Source organism: Podarcis pityusensis, assembly GCF_964106645.2.
Source record: "Podarcis pityusensis genome assembly, chromosome: 8".
NCBI lineage: Eukaryota > Metazoa > Chordata > Lepidosauria > Squamata > Lacertidae > Podarcis > Podarcis pityusensis.
In genome coordinates, this window is record NC_138033.1 from 32364295 (window position 1) to 32378691 (window position 14397).

Here is a 14397-nt window from a genome sequence, read left to right on the forward strand (position 1 = left end):
TTATATTTTTGAAATTTGCACTGCATTTTTCTCTTATAGCTGCTTTCCCTTATTTTCCAATACTTTCTAGCATTTCTTCAACCTTTCCTCTTAGCTCTGACCCCATTCCTCTAAAAGCTAGTGAAGTTTTTAAAAAATATATATTAAAAAATACTTTTTAAAAAAGTTTAACATAAGCATCTGGGCCTCTGAGTGAAAGATGAACACAGCTGCTAGTAGCTACCCGATGGCATCTCTGTATGTGGGTGACCTGCACCCTGATGTCACAGAAGCCATGCTGTATGAGAAGTTCAGTCCTGCGGGTCCTGTGCTCTCCATCCGTGTCTGCAGAGACATGATAACCCGTCGCTCCCTAGGATATGCATATGTTAACTTTCAGCAACCAGCTGATGGTAAGTACTGTATGGGGCAAATCAAGATTATTTCTTATGGTATCCCAAAGTTTGCACTCTGCACACACCACTTGCTTCTCACCATTTCCTTCCAGCCACGTGGTCTCCCAGAAACAAGCACTGGCTGAAACTAGAGTTGTCTGAGCATTGCAGTCTACAGGGGAAGGAACTAAAGGAGCCTGCAGTTAGGCAAATGGGCCCAACAGTTGTAGGAAGTTGAGAATAAAAAGCAGTTGGAAGAGCTGCAGTACCCTAATGACTGATATACAGAGTTTTGGTGAGGGAGCATTTTGGCTACCCTGGATGAATACTGTGTGAGAGAAGCAGCCCTAATGTAATTATTTCATGTAAGTTCAATGAGGAGCTTTCTGCATTGAAAAGCTGGATATAAATCAGATAGATAAATGCAGGGGTACATCACCTGGAATTCTATTTTGTGCAAGCTCAACTTGAATATAATGGAGGTTTGTAGAGTAAATTAAAAGCATTTTTCAGTAAGTGTTTCAGAAGGCTGCCAGTCCATCCGCTACAGTGCTGTATAAATATGACTTCGAGCATGGGGGAATGTTTATTTTACATCAACATCTCAAAGCCCATGGTCACATGCTGCTAGGGAACCTCCGCAGGGCAAAGGGTCCAGCATATTTACGGTGCAACAAGTGCTGTGGTGGAACCTCTTGTTGCATGCCTACTTCCAACTGTTCATCCCCTTTTAGCTGCAAGTGGTGTATTCTAAGGGTTGCTGTGCTTGCCAGCACATGTCTTTGGAGCACCTCTTCTTGCTATAAATAAACGCTGCCAAATTTGACTAGCTGGGCTGAGGTGCCACTTGAAATGGAATTCTTTTGGTTAAAGCAACACAACTGAATCTTCCCTTTCAACTAAAATCATGGTGCCTCCCCCCCTTTCTGCAAGTGATTGACAGTAAGGGAATGGAATGAGAGTAAGAGTCCTTGAAAATTTCAGGCATGGCTCACTCTTGGGTAGTGTTTATGTCTTGCTCAGTAGGTGCTTTCAGTACCACCTGCCTGGTAACGTGACCTGGAGTGTTGGTGGAAGCAAGCCGCCCCTTAAGCACTACTCGTGACAGCCCTGGTCTGCATCATACTATGATGCAATGGGCAACTTGAAACACTAGGCAACAACAGCAGGTGGTCAGCCAGTGAGGGTTAATTTTTAAGGGTTCTGTGTAGTATTTTGGGCATACTTGTTGAGAACTATTTAAAGGGGAAACTTACTTTGGGAAGGCGCTGAAATGAATTGATGGCAAAAAAGACAGCCTTGCCTCCCCCTTGAGATGCAGGCAGTTTAATATTAATAAGGACATGCATTTTGAGGTATAGTCAAGAATGATGAGTGATTCATTAAATTAGCTAACTTTTTCCACTCAGTCTCCCTATATTTAGAATATCCTATATCAGGGAAAAGAATCCACAGGTGTTTAGTTCAATTTGGCCAGGCAGCTTTCTAATTTTGTAGGTGAGGTCTTGGTAAAGAAGGCATATGATTAGCTTCGTAAAGAGTACTTCTGGGGACACATGTGAAATCTTAAGCCTGTATTCATTCATTCTCTCTCCTGATTTCTGCTGCCCGTGCTAAGCCCTGCATGGGTTCCTCCCCCACCCCCAGTTGGGACAGTTTTGCCTGTTAGAGGCAAATAGGTGGGTAGCATATCAGGTAGCACATTCTCATTCTAGCCTCAGGCTTGCCTGCTCTCTCCTTCCTGCTACTCACTTGGCGTGCAACTGAGTCCCAAGCCTCTGAATTTTATGAACAGGATCCTGGTGTGTATATGTCATCATCCTTTTAATATGCTACTCAGTACACAAATAGAATCCTGAAGGAGGATTAGTGTGAGTTAAGGAAGAGTCTACATTGCTGAAGCTTTAGAATACGATGGATTTGATGCCCTACTTAGTTTGAGTAGGACTTCTCTGATTCTGTATTGGCATAGGGTGGACATACATAATAATGCCTGAATGGCGAAGAAAGCAGTGATGCTGAAGTACACATGGTAATACCAACTTGGTTCCAAGTCTTTTGTTGCTGTTTATAAAAGTAAACCTGGCACTGGCAAGTTTTGGATATGCACTAAGCATGTTTCCTGCCTGTCTCACCTGGTTAGGGAAAATCTTTCCATCAGTATGCTTGCTACTACATACACTAGGTGCAGTATTTGCACTGTGCTCCTGGACCTGTCTGTATTAGTGCTGATGTACTGAATTACCTGGGACGTGGGTGGCGCTGTAGTCTAAACCACTGAGCCTTGGGCTTGCTGATCAAAAGGTCAGCGGTTCGAATCCCCGCAACAGGGTGAGCTCCCGTTGCTCGGTCCCAGATTCTGCCAACCTAGCAGTTCAAAAGCATGCCAAAAAGTGCAAGTAGATTAGTAAGTACTGCTCCGGTGGGAAAGTAAATGGCGTTTCGTGTCCTGCTCTGGCATCGGTGTTCCGTTGCATCAGAAGCGGCTTAGTCGTGCTGGCCACATGACCCAGAAAAACTGCCTGCGGAGCGGACAAACGCCAGCTCCCTCGGCCTGTAAAGCGAAATGAGCGCTGCAACCCCAGAGTCGTTCGCAACTGGACTTAACTGTCAGGGGTCCCTTTACCTTTACTGAATCACCTGCAGAGGTCATAGTCAGTATTGGCAATAGTCAGATGTTGAGTATTGCATAGATGTGCATGTACATAAACACACCTTTCCACCTCTTCTCTCAGTCTTCAGGTGGTTTGCTGCTTAACTGAAGGAAATACTTCATTTATTTAAAATACAAATTATATAAAAAAAAAGGTTGCCTAAATGTGTGATGTGGTAGAGAAATTTAGAGACACCTGCTTGTGAAGGCTTGCTTCCCTTTTTCTCAAAGGACAGTCTTTTTATTGCTTCTCATCCTACAGCTGAGCGAGCCCTGGACACCATGAACTTTGATGTGATCAAAGGGAAACCCATCCGCATCATGTGGTCTCAGCGTGATCCTTCCCTGAGGAAATCAGGTGTAGGGAATGTCTTTATTAAGAACCTGGACAAATCCATAGACAACAAGGCACTTTATGACACTTTCTCGGCTTTTGGAAATATACTTTCTTGCAAGGTGAGACTTTTTATCTTCCCAGGATTCCAGGAAGATCTGCTTATATGTATTTTAACATATCATGAGGTGGTTTGAGTCTTAAATGCATGTAAAATGGAATAGGATTTGTGTGTGTGTAAGTTAAGTTACAATATGGAAATCTAGTAAAAAGATAGCTTAAATGATCTGGAGACAAGAAGTTCTTGCCAGGTGTTCTAACTGCATTTCATTTCCTTTCCTTGATTGGAAACTTTGCTTAGACATTGAATAACAGCTCTTGTGATTTCATTCACAATACTGGTGCAAAAAAACTCAGGTTTTTTGAAGCTCAGTTCAGGTGAAGAGAAGTGAGCAACCCAACACCTTGGGGTGCTGGTACATGCTGTTCAGTTCTGCCCAATTGCCTTGCAGGTGGTGTGTGACGAGAATGGCTCTAAGGGCTATGCCTTTGTGCACTTTGAGACACAGGACGCTGCGGACCGGGCCATTGAGAAGATGAATGGCATGCTGCTGAACGACCGCAAAGTGTGAGTGTCTCGGCCAGAAGCAGCGGCAGCCACCGCATGAGCCGTGATGCATCTCAGTATTAACCCACAAGGCTGCTGGTTCTCCTGGCCCAGCTTTGGCCTGCTGCCTCTCTACTCCAGGGCTGGTGAGTTTCCCTGCCCGAGCCACAGCCTACTCCCCCTGGCGTAGGGGCCTGCCCCTCACTTTCTGCCTCCCTGCTGCTGGGCTTAGTTGACTCCCTTCTGGTTTGCCCTGTTGAGTAGCACTGGGTGGGTGTTTTTGTGCTGCTGCTTCCATATCAGGACTGGATTTTTCTGCTTGGTCGTTTACCCTATTTATTTCTGCCCTTCTCACACCTACCTGCTGCCTGTTTTTTTGTTTGTTTTTTTAAACCTTTCTTTTCTGTTGTTGGCAGGGGAGCGTTTTTCATCTTAACTTTTCTCTTTTCCCCATCCAGATTTGTTGGGAGATTTAAATCCCGTAAAGAGCGTGAGGCAGAATTGGGAGCCAAAGCAAAGGAGTTCACCAACGTCTACATTAAAAACTTTGGGGATGACATGGATGATGAACGGCTGAAGGAGCTTTTCAGTAAATACGGTAAATATTCCAGCAGCAAGTTAACAATCTGAAGCCATCATAGCTGGTACCTTTTTGTTGACTCATTTTTGAATTTATCATCTGGGCTCTTGGGTGCTGTGCACGTGAAGCATCCTCACATAAGGACAGTCAAGAGTTTGGTTTCAGGAAGCCACAGTGATCCCTTACGGCTAAGCCAAAGGCTGAAAGAGCTGAAAAGATGCCAACAAAGCATCCTTGAGTGCAGGGGGCCATTCTTCCTACCTTCTTCGTTGCTGTTGCTTTTAAACTATCTGAACTTGAAGGGTGTTAGATATGCTGAACTGATAGTTTTAAAAAATACGTTTATATAGTTTGTCATCATATTATAATGCTTCATTAACTAAGCTTTTATGCAATACATTGTTTATGACTTCACTTTTTGGTTAGTATTTACAAGTTCCCCCCATTTTAAACTGACTTTATTTTTGTTGTAATTCTGGCTCTTTGGTTACTGTCCATGTACTCACTGGAGCAAATTAATATAGAGAGAATTGAGAACTTATTTTTCAGCACTTGGGTGTTCTTTTTGAGAGCAAAATTGTTTAAATTCTTATGCATAGGATTATCTAATAGTTCCTGGCAATAAAATATAATAAAGGGAAAAGGAAAGAGAGATTGCAAAGCAGAATAAAATAGGGTGTTTCTCCTTGGTGTGGGGAATAATCCTTAAGCTACAGGTTTTCATTTTGAAAGCTCTCCCTTGAAATTTTGCTGTAAGCTACCTTTGCTAACTCTCTTCTCCTGGTAATAGGTAAGACTCTCAGCGTTAAAGTCATGACAGATCCCACTGGGAAGTCAAAAGGCTTTGGTTTTGTGAGCTTTGAGAAGCACGAAGAAGCCAACAAGGTATATGGGTTACAGAATATGCATTACCTCCTTCTGGATTGGAAAACAGGCATTCAGCAAATGTTTATGGGTGGCACCCAAACACAGAGCCAGTCTTATGCCTTGGAACTGTTTCCCACTATCTGTCAGCTGTTTTCCTGCAACCACAAAACAAGGTGGTTTTGGACTTTAAAGGGTTTTATTTATGGTTAAAATGTGGTGGTTCTGCAATTATTTTTAGGGGTGCACATGAAAAAAAGGAGCCTGCTTTAGATTGGGGGCTTGGATGGACCTTGCCCTTTGCTTTCAGCCCAAAGGGTAGCCTCACTCTGGTTTGTTTCATGTAGTTTTGCATGTCTCCCCGTTGACTGATGGGGAAATCAACGCACGGATATCCCTTTTTAATTTTTGGCAGAACTGGAAGATGTCTGCCACTACTGAGTGGATGAAGCATGCCAAATTTCAGATGGGGTCGTTAGTCCAGGAGAAGAAATAGGAGTGTTAATAAGAGTGTTTGTAACCAGTTCAGCATCTTAGAGACATTTACTCTTTTGAAATCCCTTACAGGCAGTGGAAGAAATGAATGGAAAAGATATCAATGGGAAAATGGTGTTTGTGGGCAGGGCACAGAAGAAAGTGGAGCGCCAGGCAGAGCTGAAAAGGAAATTTGAGCAGCTAAAACAAGAGAGAATCAGCCGGTATCAGGTAAAAGGAATACGCTCCTGATTTGATTAGGTTTCTAACATCGCACATTTGTGGAGTGGAACCGTTATGGTGTGTTTTGTCTTAGATTGCCATCTGGGCTCTGTTCTCCTTGTACATTCTCTGTTGTGTCAAATAAGATGGACACTGTCAAATTAAACAGTGACACTTAGTGGGATTGGCCACGTGTGAAGGTTTTGGTTCCATGAGTAGCGGCTATCAGCTGAAGGTCCTGTTTGAGTAAATTCAATAATTGGATGGTAGTAACAATACGTGGGTTGTATGTAGCATAGAAGAAAGTCAAATCCAGGGAAGGGGGCTGATGTGAGTTGCATCTGAATCTTTCCCGCTCCTTGCTGTGAGGTGCAGGCCCGGGGACATGTGATGCTAAAGCAATGCAGAGGAAATCCAGGCAAGTTTATGTTCTCTTACAAGAGACTTGCCTCTACAACTCTGTAACATTTCAGGGGGTTTTTTTGCCTTCAGCAGGTGATGGAACATTGTTTGTTTGTAAAGATCAATCAGTACGTATTGGCTTTGCTTGTAGTTTACTGCTTGTAAAGATGAATTATTGTCCCCTTCTGCATTGTTACTGTGGCATGCCAATTTCTTCTCTCTGTTTTAGGGAGTTAACTTATATATTAAGAACCTGGATGATACAATTGATGATGAGAAACTGAGGAAGGAATTCTCTCCTTTTGGGTCTATCACAAGTGCCAAGGTAAAGACTGGATGGAATTTAACAGACACGGAGTAAGGCTTCATAACTGAAAGTCCCTCAAAAGTAGGAACTGTTGAGGAATCTGCCTAAGGGTGCAATCCTAAATATATTTAGTTAAGACCTGCTGAACTCAGTGGGACTTAATTTCAGGTAACCTGCTTTGGATGGATCTTGTCCATAAAACAAACTTTGTTTGTGCTATGTGTTGAAACCTCTGGCTGCAAGAGGATAGTGAAATTACCTGCAGCTTTGCCTCTGATGATTGTATGATCCATGCTGCTGTTGTTGTGAGAGGGTTGCACCTGAATCTTTCCCAGGCCTGGCAGAATATGTGTAGGTCTGGGGACACATGGTGCTAAAGAAATGCAAAGCAAATCCAGACAAGTCACCTCTCTTTGTTGAGGTCTTGTCTCTACAACTTTGCAACATTGGGCTTATGCAGGGCAGTTTCCTGAGTTAAGTTCAGCGGTGCTATGCAAATCACATGATGAGGCATAGGGGTACCTCAGGTTCTGCCATTTGGGTGTTAAAGCCTGCAGTGGTCCTGTGGTGGTTTTCATCTGCACTGTTAATTAGCAAGTGATAGATCAGGGATAAAGTTACCATCTATGTGTGAACTAAGGGCAGGGAGAGGGCTGGCTGGGGTTATTGAGCAAGCCTGCTTCCAAAGTGCTATTCTTGTATGTTCTGTTTGTGGTTACAAACTTATCCCTGGCAGAAAGCCAGTGGGCAGAACCATTTGCAGAATGGTGTTGCATGAATTCTCTTAACAATGGGGCTCCTCTAACATTGCCATCTTGAGGTGTTCCCCCAGCTTAGGCAACTTGACGCAGCATCAGTGCAGAAAGCATGAGGCTTTCTTTCCCGTGTTGCTTTTAAAAACTACCTTTGTTTAGGTGATGCTGGAAGATGGGCGAAGCAAAGGGTTTGGCTTTGTCTGCTTTTCCTCTCCGGAAGAGGCCACCAAAGCTGTAACGGAAATGAATGGGCGCATTGTGGGCTCCAAACCACTATATGTTGCATTGGCACAGAGAAAGGAGGAGCGGAAAGCCCACCTCACCAACCAATACATGCAGCGCATTGCTGGAATGAGAGCCCTGCCTGCCAATGCCATCATCAATCAGTTCCAGCCAGCTGCAGGAGGGTATTTCATGCCAGCTGTGCCCCAGGTAAGTCTCAGCAAAAATGGGTTGTGGCTCTTCAAGGATTATAGCTACTCTGTCCAAAATACTAGCTTTGATACATGATCTGTCTATGGCATATTGAACTACCTGAAATAAGCAAAACTTATCACCTTTTAAAATTTGTAGGTTCTTGGTCACTGGATAATGAAGCATACAGGATATTTCTCCCCACTTTTCCTGTGAATTGGGGGTTGGAACATATGAACAGGGGCATTTAAACCTGCTTAAGAACCATTTATCAAGTAGCTTTGAGACTTTTTCCTTTGTCTAAAGCAACTGATAAATGTTAATAGTAATTTCGCAATGTGACTGCATGCCCTGCTCTGCTTTTCAGGCTCAGAACAGACCCACTTACTATGCACCTAATCAGATGACTCAGATGAGGCCTAATCCACGCTGGCAGCAAGGAGGGAGACCTCAAGGTGAGCATGAAGGAGCCACTTGGACCTTGGAGGCAGAGGCAGGAAACCTTTTCTCTCTCTCTCTCTCTCTCGGGCCACATTTACCCTTGGCCAACTCTGGGGGGTCACATTTCGATGGTGGGTTAGTGTGGCCATCCCACATTCTCACATGTGAAGACAACACATGTATACAGGAAAAGTAGCTGTCCTGTGCAGATCAGCTGAGGAAATGAAGTAGGGAGGGGGCAGTTTGCATCCCCGTCAGGCTGCTGAATCCACCCACCCTGTGCTGTATCTGTTTTTTTCTTTTTTGCCCCTGCAGCCAAAAATAGTCTTGTGTGGCAGGGAGAAGAAACATTTGCTTGGGGCAGCCTTATCAGGCCCCTGAGCCAGGAGTTGATCACCCTTGTAAAGGCAGTCATCTCCTTTTTTGATCTACCAGGATATGGTAGCCTGGCAGAAACTGTGTGTCACAAATGTCTAATCCCTGTGGTTGTCCTTGCCACAATTTAGTTCAGTAGTATTGTCCTAGTGTGATTGACCAGTAGCTTTGTGCTCTCTATCTCTCTGCCTCCCCCCCCCCAAAAAAAACCCCACTCTAGGCTTCCAAGGAATGCCAAACACTATGCGCCAGTCTGGACCAAGACCAGCCCTACGCCACCTGGCTCCAGCAAGCAATGCTCAAGCCTCACGTGGCATGCCTGGTGCAACCCAAAGGGTTGGTAAGTGACTGGACTTGCAGGGTTTCCTACTGGTTTATAGAAGCTGATTTGGGATGTGGATAGAAGGTAGATCATTCTGTTTTCTGGTGTGTGCAAAGTGTGGTGGGCTTCTGCTGCCCATTCCTTCTGAGGGCACCTGATAGTGTTGCATGACACTTGACAGTCAGTAAGGTAGATGCGTCTGCCTATAGACATTTTGGTAGCAGAGAATTTTAGTCCTTGCACTTAGTACAGTACTATTATTGATCATTAATTTTGTAACCTGCCCTTCATTCCCAAAGGAACCCAGGGTGACAAACACTTAAAAGGCAAATCTTATAAGAATTGACAGATAATAGCCCCAGTTTCAAATAAACTTGCTTAACAGGACTAGGATTGGGGACACCAGGCTCAAATTCCGCACTCAGCTGTCAGTCCCAGTCCCAGCTTGCATGTCACATTAAAGTTAAACCATAGTTTTAAAAATCTGCGTGTTAATGCGACTGAGCAGCATGCACCAGCAAATCGTGAACAGTGAGCCACAAACAAACCTTGGTTACCACTTCTCGTTTGGAGGAAACAAGCCATGAGCCCAGGTTCAGACAGCGTCACAGCTGGACTGTGGCTCGTTTTGTCAGCAGCAGCACAGGAACGTGTGAGAAGCATGCATTAGCACGCTGCTCATTCCTATTAAGCCATAGTTTGCTTTACAGTCTGGTCTAATGTGATCTGCAAACAGTTTACTTGTGAAGATAAAGTGAGGGTAGTGGGACTATGTTGTCTTGAGCTTTTGAGAGGGAGGTGTGATACTGTTGACTTTTTTTTATTAAAAAAAAACACCTTCTGATTCTCCATTTTGTATCTCTTTCTTAAAAACACCCCAGGGGTTCCTGCCACAGCTCCAAATTTAGCGCCTCGACCACCTGTAGCTGCGCAAGCTCCAAGGGCTGTTCCGCCATACAAATATGCCTCCAGTGTCCGCAGCCCCCACCCAGCTGTACAGCCTTTGCAGGTAGCACAAGAAGCTTCACATGAAAACATCAGTGTTAGACTGCAGGGAATATCTGTGTTCTGGTTTTTCCTCTCGAGCTCAGGAAAGTCATGGTCAGGTCTTTCAGTCTCAGGCTGAAACAGTGTGTTCCTATCATGCTGGTTCAGACCTGCTTTTCTTAAATTTAATGTGGCAGATTGATTTCTCCCCTTTGTTTGCAATGCAGCATGATTCTGAATCTCAACCAAATCTGTGGTCAGCAGGCAGTTTAGCAAGCATTCTGTATGTAAGCAACTGTTTTCTGTTTTGACATATAAAAATGGCATATAATTCAGACAGTTTGCCATAAACATGTACAGTCTGGGCAGAAATCAACAGTCCAGCTTTGTGCAGAGTAACTAAGTTAACCTAAAGAAACTCCTTCAGGTGCTTGCTCCACTAGCTTCAAGGGAACTGTGTTATGTCTTTAGCATAATAGGACAGGGTGAATAAAACAATAAAGTGAAGTTACCTTGGGACTGTTGGTGCGGGCAGACTACTGCCAACATATAACACCGAAGCTTAAAAGCTTGCAGTGGCTGTCCCATGTGATTGTGGGACAAAGTCAAGGTTCTGAATTTACAAGGCCCTTAATATGTTGGGTCTAGGATATTTTAAGGACTGCCTGATTCCCGACTCATCACAGTTATTTAGGGGAGTCTCTGTTAGTGGTTGTTGATGGCTCAGATGCATGGCTTGTATCCACCAGAAGCCATTATGCAGTTTTGCGGCCCTTCCAGCTGAGATTAGACAGGCCCTCCTCTACTTGCCCTGTTGAACTTCAGGCATTTGACAAAGACCTATTCCATCAGGCATTTTATGGAAGCTCTGTTTTCCCAGCAGCCCCTTCCTGCTGTTGTATTAAAGAACTTCGCTGATAAGATTCAGGCATTTCCTCTTACGTCCCCAGTTTCAAAGTTTGAGGATTTTGAGAGAAACTTTCTCCCCAAACTATTCAGTGTGTGTTAATATTTGATTGTGTAGTTCTATTCCCTGACTTTCAACAAGTTCTTTCCAAAACTAAGATAGAGTTCTTGTAAGGATGATATACTACTGTTGTTACAGATAGGTAGCCGTGTTGGTCTGCCATAGTCAAAATAAAAAAAATCCTTCCAGTAGCACCTTTAGGGTGCTACTGGAACTTAGTTGGTCTTAAAGGTGCTACTGGAAGGATTTTTTTTATTTATACTACTGTTGTGAACATTTTAGTCAAAATATGACTTCTAAAAAGAGAACTTTTGGCATATAATTCTTTGATAAGTTTATTGTTTTAAAACAAACGAAGAACCGATTCCCTTTTCACTTTTTACTGTGTTGTTTTATTTATTAAATTTATATACCACCCTTCATCTGTAGCTCTCAGGGTTGTTCAAAACATAAAAGTTTTCTTCTCTTTCACAGGCCCCTCAGCCTGCTGTTCATGTGCAAGGACAAGAGCCTTTAACTGCATCTATGCTAGCTGCTGCCCCTCCCCAGGAGCAAAAACAGATGCTGGGTAAGCCAATCCTTTCTGTCCCTCTGAGATTTGGGGCACAAGTGCCATAGGCAAAATCTTGTAAAAGCAAGTTTGTCTACAATATGTTAAGCACATGTGTACAGAAGTGACAGGGTACATAAGAGCTTAATATCTTACTTCTCAGATTGTAAATGATTATCTGTACTGGAAAGCCATAGATTTTACTTTGGTGGGGTGGTGGGCAACTCCCATGTAGAGCTTTTCCTGGGAAGCTTCATAGAGGACCAACAGAGTCTTGTGTGTTGATATCCCATGGCACTTAATATTATGATTTCGGAAGATACCTGCTTTCTGTGTTGATCTCCAGTCACGGTCCCTTTGACACAGTTGGTTATATTTCTATGCTGCTTTTGTGTATTATATGTTACATGACACCTGTGGCATCAACTTCCTACTGAAGGTTCCTTGGGTTGGTTGGAGGTGGGGCAGCACAGGTGAAATGGAGTCTCTCACCCTTCACAGTTCTTCCTCTGGAAACAGCTCCCTTATGAAGGGAGGATGGGACAGGGCAGGTGGAAAAAGCCATTACTGTACATGCTGGCCAACACAGTGTCTCTCACCCATCATCTAGCTGACTGGGTGGTACAGAAACTCAAAATTCTTTCAGACTCAAGGATCTCTTCCCCCTGCATTGCCCTGGCTGTGTGAGCCTGAAATTGACACCCTTCCTCTTGACTGGCTTAACTTTTGCTTCCCTAGGAGAACGTTTGTTCCCGCTCATCCAAGCTATGCATCTCAGCCTTGCAGGAAAGATCACAGGAATGCTGCTAGAGATTGACAATTCAGAGTTGCTGCACATGCTAGAATCCCCAGAATCCCTCCGTTCGAAGGTAATGGCTCTCCCCATTCTCTTTGCCGCATACATTCAAGGGGGAGTATCCTTCTTTTTAGGGACGCGGGTGGCGCTGTGGGTTAAACCACAGAGCCTAGGACTTGCCGATCAGAAGGTTGGCTGTTCGAATCCCTGCGACGGGGTGAGCTCCCGTTGCTTGGTCCCTGCTCCTGCCAACCTAGCAGTTCGAAAGCACGTCAAAGTGCAAGTAGATAAATAGGTACTGCTCCGGCGGGAAGGTAAACGGCATTTCCGTGCGCTGCTCTGGTTCGCCAGAAGCGGCTTAGTCATGCTGGCCACATGACCTGGAAGCTGTACTCCGCCTCCCTCGGCCAATAAAGCGAGATGAGCACCGCAACCCCAGAGTCGGCCACGACTGGACCTAATGGTCAGGGGTCCCTTTACCTTTACCCTTCTTTTTGCTTTCTTGGGTGATAATGAACCTGGTTTCTTCCTGTCCCAGGTGGAGGAGGCTGTGGCAGTGCTGCAAGCTCACCAAGCCAAGAAAGAAGCTGCCCAGAAAGTGGGCATAGTTGCTGCTACCTCGTAACTAGGGAGGCTGGTAAGTATTCCACCTGGCCTGGTTCTTCTCTTTGCTCACCGCTGTCACTTGCCTTTGAGAGCGGATATGGAGAAGCTGTGGATCTTTCTGTCTTGTATGTACCAAAAAGCTGCATCAAGAAAGCAAGTATGGTTTGGTTCTAGGCTTACCCGATAAGGATTACTTGTCTTCTGTTTGCAAAAATGAATGTTAAAATTGTCCCAGGTTCCGTGGGCTATCATTACATCCTTTCAAAGACCAAAATGTTTGCATAAAGATTCAGTTGATAATCTCAAGTAATTACTTAAAATCAGTAGAGAATTTAACTTTAGCAGAATTCAGGGTTAATTCCTCCTCCCCATAACCTGTACTTCACCTTGATCCATAATTGCTTTGCAAAGTAACCCTAAAATATCTATGTTCTTCTTAAAACCTGTGAGGTGCAACAACATACATAATTACACTGTCTGAAGAGTGAGTAAATAGAAAGAAATTGAGGAACTAATTCAGCATTACAGCATTCTTTCTCTCTTTATAGGTTGTAGAAAGCCAAATGAGCCCCCTGAAGAAACCACCTGAAGCTGTTTAGAAAATAACATTATACTGCACATTTCAATATCATGCAACATAATTCATTGCCAGTGTGTGAAAAAAGTTAATATGCCTTATTTGCAAAAATAAAAATTAAAGAAAAATCCTCTACTGCTTTTGGATTCCAAGATTTAAATATGCAAGTTTTCCTTCTTGAAGCCAGGGTTGCAGCTACCTTGTCTTCCCATGAGCAGGCACTTACATTTTTCTGACTGAACATTTTCATTTGTGGTTCTTGGTTTTGATCAAACAATCTTGTTTGGAAAGTCTGGAAAGTGTTATCAATAAAATAATTAAAATATTTCAAGTAATTGCCCGAGTCTTCTTCAAGCCTCCTGATAATGTGGCCTCCAGGTTTCAAATTATTCTGAGTGCAAACCCCTTTAGGTAGGAACCCCGGTGAAAGCTGGGTTGAAGTGAAGGAATTATATATAGTACAAACACTGTTGAGGGTGAGTTGCTTTAGCTTCCCCTTATTTTCATGTTGCCACACAGCACCAACTTGATTGACATTAGCATTCTACTTTCAAGGCTGATATCTATGTGGGTAGTATAATTGTGATCACAAGCTGAACATGAGTCAACAGCGCAGTATAGCTTCTTTTTAAAAAGCCTATGCAATATTGGACTGCGTTAACAGAAGCATAATGCCCAAATCTGGAGGAGAAAAAGTTCCATCAGGATGCGGCAGAGGGAGAGATTAGAAGCAGGGGTATTCTGTTGGCTCTGCTGAGAAACCAGATGCATTTTGGCTCTTTCTCAACTC

The 14397-nt window shown here is 43.8% G+C and overlaps 1 protein-coding gene across 1 annotated transcript; it reads left to right on the plus strand.

Annotated features, from left to right (window-relative positions):
* Positions 1 to 198: 198 nt before the first annotated feature.
* PABPC4 (poly(A) binding protein cytoplasmic 4) lies at positions 199 to 13938 on the plus strand. Its single transcript, XM_081019612.1, has 15 exons — positions 199 to 392; positions 3290 to 3483; positions 3874 to 3989; positions 4427 to 4566; positions 5339 to 5433; positions 5980 to 6117; positions 6740 to 6835; positions 7732 to 8004; positions 8354 to 8441; positions 9023 to 9142; positions 10006 to 10133; positions 11553 to 11646; positions 12367 to 12497; positions 12963 to 13061; positions 13579 to 13938. Exons 1-14 carry the CDS (start codon positions 200 to 202, stop codon positions 13047 to 13049), a joined length of 1893 nt encoding a protein of 630 aa, XP_080875738.1. The 5' UTR covers position 199; the 3' UTR covers positions 13050 to 13061; positions 13579 to 13938.
* Positions 13939 to 14397: the final 459 nt, after the last annotated feature.